This window comes from Condylostylus longicornis, unplaced genomic scaffold (assembly GCF_029603195.1).
Source record: "Condylostylus longicornis isolate FDR11 unplaced genomic scaffold, ASM2960319v2 ptg000106l, whole genome shotgun sequence".
In the NCBI taxonomy this organism is placed as follows: Eukaryota; Metazoa; Arthropoda; class Insecta; order Diptera; family Dolichopodidae; genus Condylostylus; species Condylostylus longicornis.
Window position 1 is genome coordinate 585,931 of NW_026578074.1, and position 14,929 is coordinate 600,859.

Below are 14,929 nucleotides of genomic sequence, written 5' to 3' on the forward strand. Positions count from 1 at the left end.
TTTATATATTATATTTTTTTTAGCCTCGAGATTCAGAATTTTCAACTCAGGCAATGGTTTATCGTGATATTGGTGAAGAAATGCTTCAGCATTCTTTTGATGGTTATAATGTTTGTATATTTGCGTATGGTCAGACAGGTGCTGGTAAATCCTATACTATGATGGGAAAACAAGAAGAGGGTCAGGAAGGGATTATTCCTATGATATGTAAAGATTTATTTGGTCGAATACATGATACAGAAAGCGAAGAATTAAAATATTCGGTAACTATGTTATAAAAAAAACCTTTCATGAGAAGGCCATCAGAAAGATACCGTGTTGTGTACAAAATAATAAAACTTGTCTTATTGTTCTATAGGTTGAAGTTTCATATATGGAAATTTATTGTGAAAGAGTTCGTGATTTATTAAATCCTAAAAATAAAGGAAATTTAAGAGTACGAGAACATCCATGTTTGGGACCATACGTTGAAGATTTGTCAAAATTAGCTGTAACATCTTACGAAGATATTCATGATTTAATTGACGAAGGAAATAAAGCTAGGTATTATAAATAGAATTATAATAAAATATTTTTTGTTACAATTTAAAAAATAATTACAATAAATTTTTTTAACTTTGATTTTTAGAACTGTAGCTGCAACAAACATGAATGAAACAAGTTCACGTTCTCATGCTGTATTTACAATATTTTTTACACAACGTCGGCATGATAAAATGACAGATTTGTGTGCTGAAAAAGTTTCAAAAATAAGTTTAGTTGATTTAGCGGGCTCTGAAAGAGCCGATTCAACTGGTGCTAAAGGTACAAGATTAAAAGAAGGCGCTAATATCAATAAATCTTTAACAACATTGGGAAAAGTTATATCTGCACTTGCTGAAATTGTAAGATTTGTTTTAGAGCTTAGATTTTTTATGTTTTCATACATACTTATATTATTTATTTTATTTATTATTGTCAAATTTATTATTTCGTACAATATATGTATTTCTTGCTATTTTCCACTCTAAATAAAAAAATAATTAAAAATAATCGAAAAATTATTTATTCAAATACATATTAATTTTATTAACACTTCTTTTTGTTATTGTAGACATATTCATATTATATTTTATTTTTTAAAAAATTATATTTAGTAATAAGTATGTTAAATATTAAGTAACAAAAAATTAATTATGTAAACAATCAATTAATTATGCAATATACAAAAGTCTAAAATATTGTTATTTTAACGTTTTGTTATTGCCTCTAATTTAATTAAAATATCTCTAGTATAATCTAAATATTTGAATTATTATGTTGTTGTAGAGTTGTATAAAAACAATATTATTTAAAGTTAAAGAAATTGCACACACGACACTTACTGATTTTAATAAATAATAATTACGTTTTACTTTCATAAATTTGTATTAAATAACTAAATAAACAAATTTAAAGTTTGTATTAGATTTATCAATACGTAAGATACTTTAATATTTTGAAACTTTGTTCGGAAATTAAGATTATGTATAATGCGTTATTATGTATTATGCGTATATACGAACAGATGGTGTACTTAAAAATTTTGAATCTCTAAATTGAAATATAAATAAATTTATTTTCCAAATACAGTATATAAAATAAATTATACAACTCTTCCTCTTCAAATTTTGTTACAAATTGCATTTAAAATGTATAGATCTTATTGTTACTTACTATTTTCGAACGTATTTATACACTTATTAATTTCATTTTTTATTCATTACTTTTTATTTAACTTTATATTTTCTTTTGTTTACATTTTTAAATATTTTTATTGCTAGATTAAAAATTGAGCAAAATTTAACTAAAAATTGCCTCTATATCATTTTGCATTTCTTTAAAAAAATTGTCATACCAAAAATATATAAAATATATATATTTGGATTTTCATCATAATTTCATTTGAAATACAAAAAAAACTCAAATCGAATACAATATAGTCTGTAAGTATTGCAAGCCTTTTGAAAATAATAAATAATATTATGTATTTAATTTTATGATTTTATTTTAAAAATTTATTTTAGAATGATGAACGCCAAAACATTTTATTTTATTACAATGAATTTACAATTTTAAATAAATTTGAATTTATAATTTGTTAAAATTAATATTTACACAATAAATAAGTTTTACCCGCACGAAAAAGTATGCCAAAAATATAAAACAAAATCATGTAGATTAAATAATTTCACATTCACGGTACATGTTAAATTTTCATTCATGTTTTTGCTCGGTTCAGCAAAAGTTTATTATTTAAATTTCGGCGAATACATTTTTTGAAAAAATTTTTTCACTTAATTTTTTTGCACAGGCATGTAAATAAAATTTCAAAAAAATGTCCCCTATTCTAATAATATTTTATAAATTATTCTTTAGATTTTAAAAATATTGAATTCCTAATTATTTAATTCCTCATAATTGAATTTTATAATTGATAAATGACAAATATTGCTCTTCGATATTGATATTTAATTTACCAACTTGCATTTCATGGAAAACGTTATAAAATCATCTAAGTATTTTAGTGATTTTATTTATGAAAATTCTTATAAAAGTGCATTTTATACATACAAAAATATGAATTTAAAATTCTTTTTATTTTAATTTTTCAATTAAATAAAATAAAATAATAATGTTCCTTTTGTTTGTTTGAAATCCTCATAAGAGAATTAAATATAGTTTTCCATTACTAAAAATTTATCCACCAAATAAAATTCAACTTTAAGTTATTTTTCAATTGTCCTGTATTTTTATTTTTAATATAAATTATGTGTTTATTTTTTGAATTTTTGATAATTTAATTGAAATTAATTTTTTTTTAGGCTTCAAAATCTAAAAAATCAAAAAAAACTGATTTTATTCCATATCGTGATTCGGTCTTAACATGGTTACTTAGAGAAAATCTTGGTGGTAATTCAAAAACTGCTATGATTGCAGCAATATCTCCAGCTGATATTAATTATGATGAAACTTTAAGCACTTTAAGGTTAGTAAAAAGAAATTTTTATAACGAGGAATCGAAAAAGCAAAAATAAAAAAAGCTCAATGAATAGGAGCTGTGCTCTATTTTATACTCTCAGTTAAGAGTAATTACAGAAGAGTAATTTGTTAATTTAAAATAACGTACAATTTTGTTGTCAATTAGTGTAAATTCGTTATTGGATACTCTATACATAAATTAATTTGCTCGCACGCAGGTTTTATTTCTGAAAATATACATAAATAAGTGTTGATAGGTTTAATATTATAGATACATATGAATTGTAGAAATATGTAAAAAAAAAACCAATTTTCAGTAATTTAATAACTTAATAATTTTTAGATATGCTGATCGTGCTAAACAAATTGTTTGTAAAGCTATTGTTAATGAAGATGCAAATGCTAAACTTATTCGTGAATTGAAAGAAGAAATTCAAAAACTGCGAGAACTTTTACGAGCTGAAGGCATTGAAATCCAGGAAGGTAATGTTTAAAAAATAAAAACAAATTACATATTTGTATAAATATATATAAGAACATATGTAGTTTTTTTGTTACTATACTATTATTTTTATTTGTTTTTAATTTGTTTAAGGAATTGGTAAATTTTTCCGCATGTATTCATAATTTTTTGTTCAGTTTTTTTAGCAGGTCCCCTTGTTTTTTTAGAAAAGTTAAAAAATATTTGATTTTTTCTTTTCCTTATTTTCGTATTTTACTTTTTTTGTTATGTTTTAATTAAATAGTCTGTTCAACTAAAATTAATTAAAAATTTTAATAAAACATCACATTATTATAATTATTATTAAGAACTATAAATGTAATTATAACAAAAACTAAAGAAAAAAAAATACGTAAAAAACCATAATATATCATTAGATGAGTGAATTTTTATAATTTTTATGTAGGGCCCGATGGTAAAGTGGTTTGTGAGAAACGAGATCCAAATAGTAAGTAATTAAGAAAAAATGAAATACAACCGAAAAAAAAAACAAGAAATCTTCACTTTCAAAAAATATTATGTTCCCTAAAAAAATATTGATGAAATTAATTATAATATAATTATTTATATATGTTGGCAATTTTAATGCTTTATGCGAAATAATAAATATAATTTATTCAATTAAATTTTTTAATACGCTTAAAGAAAATCGTAAAATTTTTCAAAAAAAAAAAAAACGTGAAAATGTAAATCACTAAACCACTATTATTGGAAAGCTTTCTTTTTTTTAATTTTTTGTTTTATTATTAATTAATAACAATATAATATACCTACCTACATGATGTATATTTTTTATAATAAAGTATTTACTTAAAATATTTTTTCGTATAATCAAAAGTATATTTTTTGCTTGTAAAATAATGGCCGTTCCTCATTATATCAAAAATTTGATGATCATGTCAATCACGTCATTCGCTTGATTTTGTAAATGAAAATCAACTACAATTAAGGAATATTCTCAATTGAAATTTTAAAAATTATCTCAATAAAACGGAAAATTTAAAATATTTTCCTCGGCATTCATTTTGTCGTACATAAAAATTACTTATGCATCGCCCATTAAAGAAATACAAAAAAAAAACTGAAATAATAGTCAACTGCATTTATAACGTGTATTAGAATTTACGACCCGTACGTCATGTCGCGCTGGAATTCTTTACTATCGTCAGTTGCACGTATTTGATTTACTGGGAAACGGTCTAATTAATATAAGAGAATTTTTGATCACCAATTCAGCAAAAAATTGAATTTCATAGATGTTAGAAATTTAAATTTTATAAAAATCAAGAAAAAAGTATTAAAATCATTAAAAATTATAATATTACAAATCCAAATTTTTTGCTGAATTTTATATGGTTTAATTGTATGTAAATTAACAATGAAAAATACCTCTTGCATGTTAAACATAAATAAAATAATATATTGCATTATTATTTTTATTCTGCATAAATATTCAACTGATATCTATATAAATAAATAATATTGAAAATTGATATTTTCAATTATACTTTGTATTATATTGCTTATATTTTTAAAAAAATGCAACTTAGCAGTTTGTTACATGAAATTTCAACTAGTGTCTCAACTACTTAACAAAAATGTATAATTTAATCAAGGATTTGACTCTTCAAAATAATTTTTTTTGAAAATCCCTTCTTAAATCAGGTATATAAAATAATTTAATGCGTTTCAAAGAACAAAAACTTTCATTTTACAACTATTTGAATTAAAATTATATTCGTATTGAGAGAATATAGACCAGACCTGCTTAACCTTTTTGTTTCGAGGTCAATCAGTTGTTAGTTATACAAAAGTATGATTTCAAATTTTTCGACTGTGACAAAACGCAAATCAAGCAAACATTTTTTGTCAATTTGCAAAAAAAATATTCAGAAACGGTTTTTTTTTCAGAAAATCAAATATTTTCAGTTTTTAGTTATAGATCGACTGTAATTTCGTATGACTGGTACATAGCGATCATCTGATTGGGCAGACGTGACATAGACTGCCAGTATAATACTATAAATATTTATGAAAAAAAATATATCAATTTTCTTTAATAATGTCGAGGTTGATAATTGTTTTAAAGACTTTATTAAAAACAAGTAAAATAAGGCTGAAGAAAAATTTATATTGCTATTATTTAATAAATTTTAAATTTGAAATAAAAAAAACCTGTTAACAATAGTCAGAAAATTTATTAATTATGAACTCAAATAACTTTTTATTCCCTTTTTATTAAAAGGATAATTTTTGTAATTATTGTTTAAAAGCCTAATTAATTATTATCCAATTAGACTAATTTTGAAAAGATTGAATTTTCAAATAGACGAGCATTCCTAATCGTGGATTTGCGTCTGTTTAACAGCAATTAACAATAACAGCACTTCTACAAATTCAGTGAAAAAACTTTGTTCTATGTAAAAAGTATAGAAAAAATGTAAATATTTGATATATTGTTAAGTTATTTGAATTCCACTACTAATCTTGACTATTGTATAGTATAAAAACAATGTTGAATGTGCCATGTTAAATTTTTTTGAGTTTTGTCATATTTTATAAAATGTATTTTGTAAAGCCTAGTAAATTTTGTTGATTTTTTGCAATGTATTATTAAAAATGAAATAAAAATAAAATATTTCAGTTGAAATTTTGTTTTAACTTTATAGAAGATGAAGAAAATAATGCAATTAACAAAGGAAATGGTCAAAAAATTACATCACCAACAAAAAGCCGGAATCGCAATGGCTCAACAACGGAAATGGCAGTAGATCAACTACAAGCCAGCGAAAAATTAATAGCAGGTATTTTACACAAAAAATATATACATATGTACATGCTACATCATATGTATTGTTTAACAACAAAATCATGTATTTTATCTTTTTAATTAAATTTTTTTTGTTTCCAGAATTAAATGAAACTTGGGAAGAAAAGTTAAAACGCACTGAAGAAATTCGGCTACAACGTGAAGCGGTATTTGCTGAAATGGGTGTTGCTGTTAAAGAGGATGGTATCACTGTAGGAGTATTTTCCCCAAAAAAAACGCCACATTTGGTTAATTTAAATGAAGATCCGAATCTATCAGAATGCCTACTTTATTATATTAAAGACGGTAATACGTTAGATGGTAAATAAATTAAATTTTAAATAGTAAAATATTTACATTTGAAGGATTAACACGTTTGGGAACCCATGAAGCAAATGTTCCACAAGATATTCAATTATCTGGCTCACACATATTAAAAGAACACTGTACATTTGAAAATCGTAATAATGTTGTAACATTAATACCACACAAAGATGCTCTGGTATATTTGAATGGTAGAAAACTTACAGAACCGGAAGTTTTGATGACTGGATCTCGTGTTATTTTGGGGAAAAATCATGTATTTCGTTTTCAACATCCAGAACAAGCACGAGAAATACGTGACAAAATGACAAATGAGAATGCTGAGGATCTTGAGGTATCTGAAACCCCTGACTGGAATTTCGCTAAATGTGAGTTATTAGAAAAGCAAGGTATCGATTTAAAAGCCGAAATGCAAAAACGGTTAGACGCTCTCGAAGAGCAATTTAAGAGAGAAAAATTGCAAGCCGATCAAGAATTTGAAGAACAAAGAAAGGTAAATAGTTTAAGAAAAATTTTGAAAAAGCACTAATTAACGTTTTCTTTTGTAATTTTAGTCGTATGAAGCTCGTATTGATGCTCTTCAAAAGCAAGTTGAAGAACAATCAATGACAATGTCGATGTATAGTAGTTATAGTCCTGAAGATTTTCATCAGGAAGAAGACATTTTTGGTAAATATAATTTGTACAAAATTTTTTTTTTTAATTCTAATGTCAAATATTAACAAAGTTTTTTTTACATCAAAAATTATGAAAAAAAAATTTTACGCGACCCTGCCAGGAGTCGAACCTGGAATCTTCTGATCCGTAGTCAGACGCGTTATCCATTGCGCCACAGGGCCATGTCATAAATTGCGGCAGAAAACAAATATAATCATAGAAAGAATAATAGGGAAATTGAGTACAAAACAAAAGTAAATTAATATCTACATATTTAAAAATATACACATATTTTTTATATCAAAATTATTTACTAATATCCCTTTTAAAATTGCATTATAATATGTCTTAAATTGCTTTATAATAATCCTGAGGATAAATATTGCTATTGCAATTAATATCATGTAATTAAAATAAATTTAAAATTTCTAAAATCGTAAAAATGTAACTCTTCATTCTCCATTAGTACATATTCGTGATAAAATTGAATGCATAATATGTTTTCCGTTGACCGGTGTGAATGAAAGTTGCTATCACAATTTTTCATTCCATACTAATAATTTTTTGATATTAAAACAGTCACTTAGTTATTAATTGTTGTTCAAGAAATTTGATTTCCAAAACATTTAAAACATAAAAAAAAAAACCATATGCCGACCCTGCCAGGAGTCGAACCTGGAATCTTCTGATCCGTAGTCAGACGCGTTATCCATTGCGCCACAGGGCCAATATAAACATTGCTTGCAGAAAAGAAGTTTTCCCATCGCGGATACTTCGCTAAATTTCCAAATTTTGTATAGGTATTGTTTGTGTTTTTTTCTTAATTAGAAATATGTGCAACTTCTTTTTTTAGCATACATACTTATAAATCAAAGTATATTAGGGATGGTTATCAGAAATATGTTTATGATCTGTCTATAATGACAGACTAAGTAAAATATTACATGAAATAATATCAGCTTTTTTCCGTGGTATTTATCTTATAATTGTGTTTGCTTTGTAATAATAATTACATATTTAGCAACCAAATTCTTTTTAAAAATAAAAAAAAAATATAGAAATCGCGACCCTGCCAGGAGTCGAACCTGGAATCTTCTGATCCGTAGTCAGACGCGTTATCCATTGCGCCACAGGGCCCATATCCAAATTGTGGCAAAATCAGTATTTCATCATAAGCCTTTTGAGTCATAAATGAAATCAAATCTAATATTCAATTGTTTATTTATATTTTAAGTTAATCCACTATTTGAATCATGTTGGACTGCTCGTGAAACTGGACTTGCTGCTTGGGCATTTAGAAAATGGAGATACCATCAATTTACATCACTACGAGATGATTTGTGGGGTAATGCTATATTCTTAAAAGAAGCTAATGCAATTTCAGTTGAATTAAAGAAAAAGGTAATTGACCAATAACTTCCACAATTATATAATTTTCTGCATGTACGTACATATGTACTGATTATATCTTAACCATATATGATTTTTAAATAAGAGTTATTCATCGATGCATATTATGTTCAAAGAAAAATACGCCGAAACTAAAAGGAAAATTTTTTTAGGTTCAGTTCCAATTTACTTTGCTAACTGATACATTATACTCTCCGCTTCCACCAGAACTAGCTCCAATTGCTATTCCAAATGAAGATGTATTTGGTGTAGCCCCAATTTCGAAAACTATTGTAGCAGTTGAAGTAACAGATACTAAAAATGGAGCTACACATTATTGGACATTAGAGAAGCTTCGGTAAGAATCCAACAAATCACTATTTGATTTTATAAACAGTTTTTGGATGTTAGAAATTCTATAAATTTTCATAATATTCGATTAAAATTAGTTTTTATTAAAAGTTAAAATGATTTATAGTTTATGTTAAATTATTTTGAGAAACATAATCTACATACATATTTGATTTAATTTTTTTTTTTAAGAAAAATTTAAATAATTGTAATTTTTTAACACTACACTTATGATTTTATAAATTTAAAATTACACCAAGATTACAAAAAAAAAGAAATCCTCAAAGGCATTAAAAGAATTTTAATAGTTTTTTCTTTGGCTTGTATAGATAATGTGAATATGGTGATAGAGTTAATTTTTTTTAAGTTTTATTATAGTTATATTTACATTATTTTGAAAAAAAAAATCGAAATTTATTAGTATTTACCGACGTTCAGTACTTTATTTCATTATTTATTTAGTTTTTATGTTTTTCATACAGTCCTTTCAATTATTTTATTCGATAGAACACAAATATTGGCTCTGCAGGATTTGGAATATGTTTTTGATATTTTATTGTTAAATTATTGTCTTCATTATATTGTTTGCCCTTATTAAATCATGCAGTATTATATTTGAGCAAGGTACATAAAAGCGTGTTTCAACTAAAATTTGGTAGACAGAATAGTTCTCAAACAATTATCAATGAGTATTAGAAAAGTACCAAAACTTAAATGTTATCGTTTAATATTTCTTATTATAAAGTTTTGCTTTTGAAACTTTTTTTAAATGTTTTTTTTTGCAATTAACAGTGATTAAATTAAATTTTGAAAATGTGAATTTCAAAACGCGTTTTAATTTTTTCTTTATTGGAATTATGTTTGTGCGAAATATTATGTAAAAAGCCTGTAGATATTTAATTTGTATTTCAAATAAATGTAACTTAAATAAATGAAATAAATTAAAAGTAATATCTTCATCATATTCATATAATTTACTATAAGAGCTTATTATAACTAAAAAGCAAAAAAAAAAAAAATAGTGAATAGTTTCCATTTAAATAAAAATAAATTAAAAAAAAAAACAGAAATCTTATATAAATTTTCCCAACAAAAATTTTAAAAACTTTAGTTATCGGCTTGAATTAATGCGATCAATATACAATGTTGAAAGTCCACCATCAACATCAGATATGGATTTGCCAAATTGTTGTTGTACCTCTTCTTCTTGTTCGTCATCTAATGGTATCATGATGATTAATTCGACAGCTTTGGGCGAAAATAATATTATTGAATCATCATCGCATTCACCATCAAAAGTAAAAAATGTTAAAATCAATTTGAATAGCACACAATCTTCTGATGGAACTTTTGTAAATAATAAAGTTGGTCTAAAACAACCAGAATTATTGCAATGTATTGCAGCGTGCGCTAATGCATCTAGACTTACTTTATCCAATCTTTTACCTTCTAGGTTTGGAATTTTTTGTTTCTTTTTTATTTTTTCTTTTCTAATTAAAAAAAATTAAAAAGGCTTTAGTCTAAACTTACTGCTAAATTATATTTTAATTTTGTTTTCGGTTTTTTGTATTCAAATTTTCAGTGTTTTTATCCATTTTGAAAATTTATTATTTTGTTTTAATTATAAATAAAAAGTAATAAGAATATAAAAAACATATTAATCATAAAAAAATGTTTACAATTAAATTTTCGCTGCAAAGTTTTCTTAAAAATTATGTAAGATCAATTTTATTAGCTGTCTATTTTTTTTTCTTAATTTGCATAATATATTATATGTTACGCTTAGACCTATGAATGTGTGCCTTTGAGGAAACAGTGTACTAAGTTATTGAACAAATAGTATTCAAGATATTTACTTACATAAGAAATTACTTTGACAAACAGGGTTATTTAAATACAAGCTTTTTAATTTTATTTCAAATTTAGAATAGAAAATCATGCAAATAAAAATTAAACTTATACTTAATTACTTTATTATGTTAGAGTAATTTCAATTTCTTCTAAAAATATCACGATAGAAGTTCTTTTTTGATCGATTATATTTTATTACGTTTTATTTTCCTACAACAACATTTCCTAACATTTCATTAAGGTTAATTATATTTTTGAATTTTTCAAATAGAACTTTGTTTAGAAAACTGCTTTTATTTTGAAATGATAGAAATATTAAAAATACAGTAATATAATTAAAATTAAAAATTTATTATTTTTGATACAGCATTCACTATTTCAAAATAATATATTTATATATTTTATTCCAAATATTCAAATTTACTAAATTGATAAGATACAAGTTTTAAATTGGCTAAAGTTTTGTTGTTTTTTAAAGAATTTTTTGGTTAGTTTTTATTGAGTTTTATTTCATCATATTTTTATGAACAAAAAATTTCTTCACTTTTAATTTATGCACATACATATATAGAAACTGATGATAATTTGAATGAGATCATTGATATTGAAATTTAACAAATATTGTTGTCATAATAAATTTATGACCAACTACAAAAGGTTTCAGAAATAACTACAGCAAAACTAATTGCAAAATCACAAAAGTATTATAATATTGTAGTAGGACTCATTTCTTCACAGTCAATTTGCTCTGTTATAAATTTATCTTAAAATCGAAATTTATCTTAAAATAAAAAATATTTTACAAATCGTTTGGTAAAAAATATTTTTATTTTATCGTAAGCAGCTTTTTACTTTATTATTTTTATTTCTTTGAACATTTATTGTAAAATTGAAAATATTTACATATGCATTTTATTTTGTTAAAAAATTATTGCTTTTGATGTAAGCGTCTATTTTTTAATTATATGTATACGTTGCAATATTTTATATAATATTTAAATTTCCCACTTTTTTAATATGTGTAAAAAAAACATTTTTTTAGACAACGCCTTGAACTAATGCGTGAAATGTATCATAATGAAGCAGAATTAAGTCCCACTTCTCCAGATTATAATGTTGAAAGTTTAACAGGTGGTGACCCATTTTATGATAGATTTCCTTGGTTTAGAATGGTTGGTAGATCATTTATATATCTCAGTAATTTATTGTATCCGGTTCCGTTAGTTCATAAAGTTGCTATTGTAAATGAACGGGGGGATGTTCGAGGATATCTTAGAATTGCAGTTCAACCAGTTATGGTAAGTAAATTAAATAAACTTTAACTTATATTATACTTTCGTAATTATAGGTTTAAATTACAGTAATGTTTTAATTTTAAATTAGTCAATCATATTAATTAATAATTTTTAGTTAAAAGTCTGTAATCCTGTTAGATTAGACACTGGAACATTAAACAAAGTTTTCAATATTAACAATTTTTGGTTTTGTCATTAAAGTTGATTTATAAAATACATAAAAAAATATGATTAATTTTACATCTTTAAAAATATATGTATTTAAATTATTTGACTCTAATTTTTCATGCATGTTAGGATGAAGAAACTCTTGATATCAATAATGGTGTCAAACAATCTGCTAGATTATTATTTGATGAAGAAACCAAACCAAAATATAGATCACTTGTTGGTAGTGAGAAGGAAGAGCGGTTCATTGAAGGGAAGTGTGAAGGTGAGTTTAGTTTGTTTTTAATTAAACAAATTTGACAAAAAAAAAAGTCGCAAGATTTCTTTTTTGTGCCTTTTCTATACATATATACGACTTTGTTGTAAATTATAAATTAAGATTTAGAACTCGAAGATGCAGATTCGGGACGTGGCGATTCAAGTGTTGCATCTGAATGCCAGGAAACAAATGAAGAACTTGGTGAGCATTTGCAAATCGGGAAAGACTTTACATTTCGAGTTACCGTACTGCAAGCAACTGGAATTGGAGCTGAATATGCAGACATATTTTGTCAATTTAAGTAAGTTTTCAAACAATTATCAAATCAAATATACCATTAACTAAACTAATTTTATATTATGGTTCAGCTTCTTACACAGGCATGAAGAAGCATTTTCAACAGAACCAGTCAAAAATTCTGGATCTGGCGCACCACTTGGATTTTATCATGTTCAAAATGTGAATATTTTGTTATATAACCTTCTTTGTTATTATATTTAAATTTATAAATACGTATTTATTTAAATTTATAAACGTACATTTCCAGATTACTGTTCCAGTAACAAAATCTTTCATTGATTACTTAAAAAGTCAACCAATAATGTTTAAAATATTCGGTCATTATCAAAATCATCCTTTGCACAAAGATGCTAAACAGGAATTTATTTCACGGCCTCCACCAAGGCGCATGTTGCCACCAAGTATACCAATAAGTCAACCAGTACGAAGCCCTAAATTTGGTCCATTACCAAGTGCTCCATCATCTACAGTATTAGCCAAGCATGACGTATTAGTATGGTTTGAAATTTGTGAACTTGCACCAAATGGAGAGTACGTTCCAGCTGTAAGTAGTAAATTATTTAATTATAAGTATTTAGTGATGGATTTACGGTTTTCATTTTATAACAAAGGTTGTTGAACACAGTGATGATTTACCGTGCCGAGGACTATTTTTATTACACCAGGGTATTCAAAGACGCATTCGTATTACAATTGTACATGAGCCAACATCTGAAGTTAAATGGAAAGATATACGAGAGCTAGTAGTTGGAAGAATTCGCATTAATCCAGAATCATCAGATGATGTTGATGATGATTCCTGTGTACTCTCCTTAGGTTTATTCCCCGGCGAAGTCTTAGATGTACCCGGAGATGACCGATCATTTTATCGTTTTGAGGCCGCGTGGGACTCAAGTTTGCATAATTCAACTCTACTAAATCGTGTAACTGGCGCTGGGGAAACCATTTATATTACTTTAAGTGCATATTTAGAGGTAAGGAATATTTAAAAAAAATCTACTGAACTTTCTGTAAAATATCAATTTTTCATTAATTAAGCTTGAAAACTGTGCAAGACCAGCTATTATTACAAAAGACTTAAGTATGGTGATATATGGCCGTGACGCTCGAACTGGGCCAAGATCATTAAAACATTTATTCTCTGGACAGTACAGGAATCCTGAAGCCAATCGATTATCGGGTGTATATGAACTATCTTTACGGAGAGCATCCGAAGCAGGTAGTCCAGGTAGAAATTCGTTAAGTAGTTACTGCTACATTTCCAATATGTTCATAATAAAAATCTGTTAGTTCGATTTGATGCTGCAATAATATTTAAAAATTTGATTCCGAATTTGATAAAAATAAATTTTGTTTGTTTGAGTTGTGCATGATATGTTTGTAATTTGTTTTGCTTTGCATTAAAATTCATGCATGTATAAAATGTATGTATATCTGCTAATCCGATTTAAATTACAGGCGTACAAAGAAGACAACGGAGAGTTCTAGATACAAGTTCAACTTATGTCAGAGGGGAAGAGAACTTGCATGGATGGAGGCCTAGGGGAGATTCTCTTATATTTGACCATCAGGTAAGTAATAATCTTTTGTTACAAATAAGACAACGCTCCGCTTATTATATTATATTAGCCCCACTTTGAGGAGAAAAGTCTTCTTTCCTTAGACTTCTTTATCTTTCCGAACATTTCAGAACTTTAATCTCTTAATTTGCTGTATCCCGTACTGTCTGGTTTTATTGTGTGTAGTTAAATTCGCAGATATTAAAAGTTGTAATACTTTTTCATTAGGAAAAATACCTTATATTGAAATCGAAAAAAAAATTATTTTAGAGAATTTTTATATTTTTTTCGAAAAAGCAGGATACATTATCCTTTCATTACATTCATTCATGTACTTCTGTGTTTAGTTTCTTACTATTCAGTTAAGCAAGAAACTAAATACAGAAACAAAACATAGCCAATTATTGAGCGAACGAAGTCACTTCAATCATTTTTATGGTTCTTGTCTAAAATAAAAGTTCTATT

At 25.5% G+C, this 14,929-nt stretch overlaps 1 protein-coding gene and 3 non-coding genes across 15 annotated transcripts in view; 1 reads left to right on the forward strand and 3 right to left on the reverse strand.

Moving 5' to 3' along the window:
* Nucleotides 1-14,929, forward strand: part of LOC129614216 (kinesin-like protein unc-104) — a 41,452-nt gene that overhangs the window by 16,488 nt on the left and 10,035 nt on the right. For 3 of the 12 annotated variants that reach the window (XM_055528668.1, XM_055528667.1, XM_055528669.1), the window contains exons 4-23: nt 24-263; nt 359-543; nt 629-884; nt 2,844-3,007; nt 3,344-3,483; nt 3,909-3,950; nt 6,172-6,306; nt 6,414-6,617; nt 6,677-7,128; nt 7,190-7,304; nt 8,527-8,693; nt 8,855-9,039; nt 11,926-12,181; nt 12,476-12,611; nt 12,726-12,906; nt 12,974-13,064; nt 13,153-13,449; nt 13,517-13,879; nt 13,944-14,133; nt 14,364-14,476. In XM_055528668.1, the coding sequence (XP_055384643.1) occupies nt 24-263; nt 359-543; nt 629-884; nt 2,844-3,007; nt 3,344-3,483; nt 3,909-3,950; nt 6,172-6,306; nt 6,414-6,617; nt 6,677-7,128; nt 7,190-7,304; nt 8,527-8,693; nt 8,855-9,039; nt 11,926-12,181; nt 12,476-12,611; nt 12,726-12,906; nt 12,974-13,064; nt 13,153-13,449; nt 13,517-13,879; nt 13,944-14,133; nt 14,364-14,476 (3,912 nt within the window). Of the gene's footprint in view, nt 1-23; nt 264-358; nt 544-628; nt 885-2,843; nt 3,008-3,343; nt 3,484-3,908; nt 3,951-6,171; nt 6,307-6,413; nt 6,618-6,676; nt 7,129-7,189; nt 7,305-8,526; nt 8,694-8,854; nt 9,040-10,143; nt 10,486-11,925; nt 12,182-12,475; nt 12,612-12,725; nt 12,907-12,973; nt 13,065-13,152; nt 13,450-13,516; nt 13,880-13,943; nt 14,134-14,363; nt 14,477-14,929 lie in introns of all 12 variants that reach the window. The other 9 variants (XM_055528678.1, XM_055528672.1, XM_055528671.1 and 6 more) reach the window with 9 other exon arrangements.
* On the reverse strand, nt 7,402-7,474 carry Trnar-acg (transfer RNA arginine (anticodon ACG)). The gene has a single exon. It is a non-coding gene; the product is annotated as a tRNA-Arg (tRNA).
* Nucleotides 7,947-8,019, reverse strand: Trnar-acg (transfer RNA arginine (anticodon ACG)). Its single transcript has one exon. It is a non-coding gene; the product is annotated as a tRNA-Arg (tRNA).
* Nucleotides 8,357-8,429, reverse strand: Trnar-acg (transfer RNA arginine (anticodon ACG)). Its single transcript has one exon. It is a non-coding gene; the product is annotated as a tRNA-Arg (tRNA).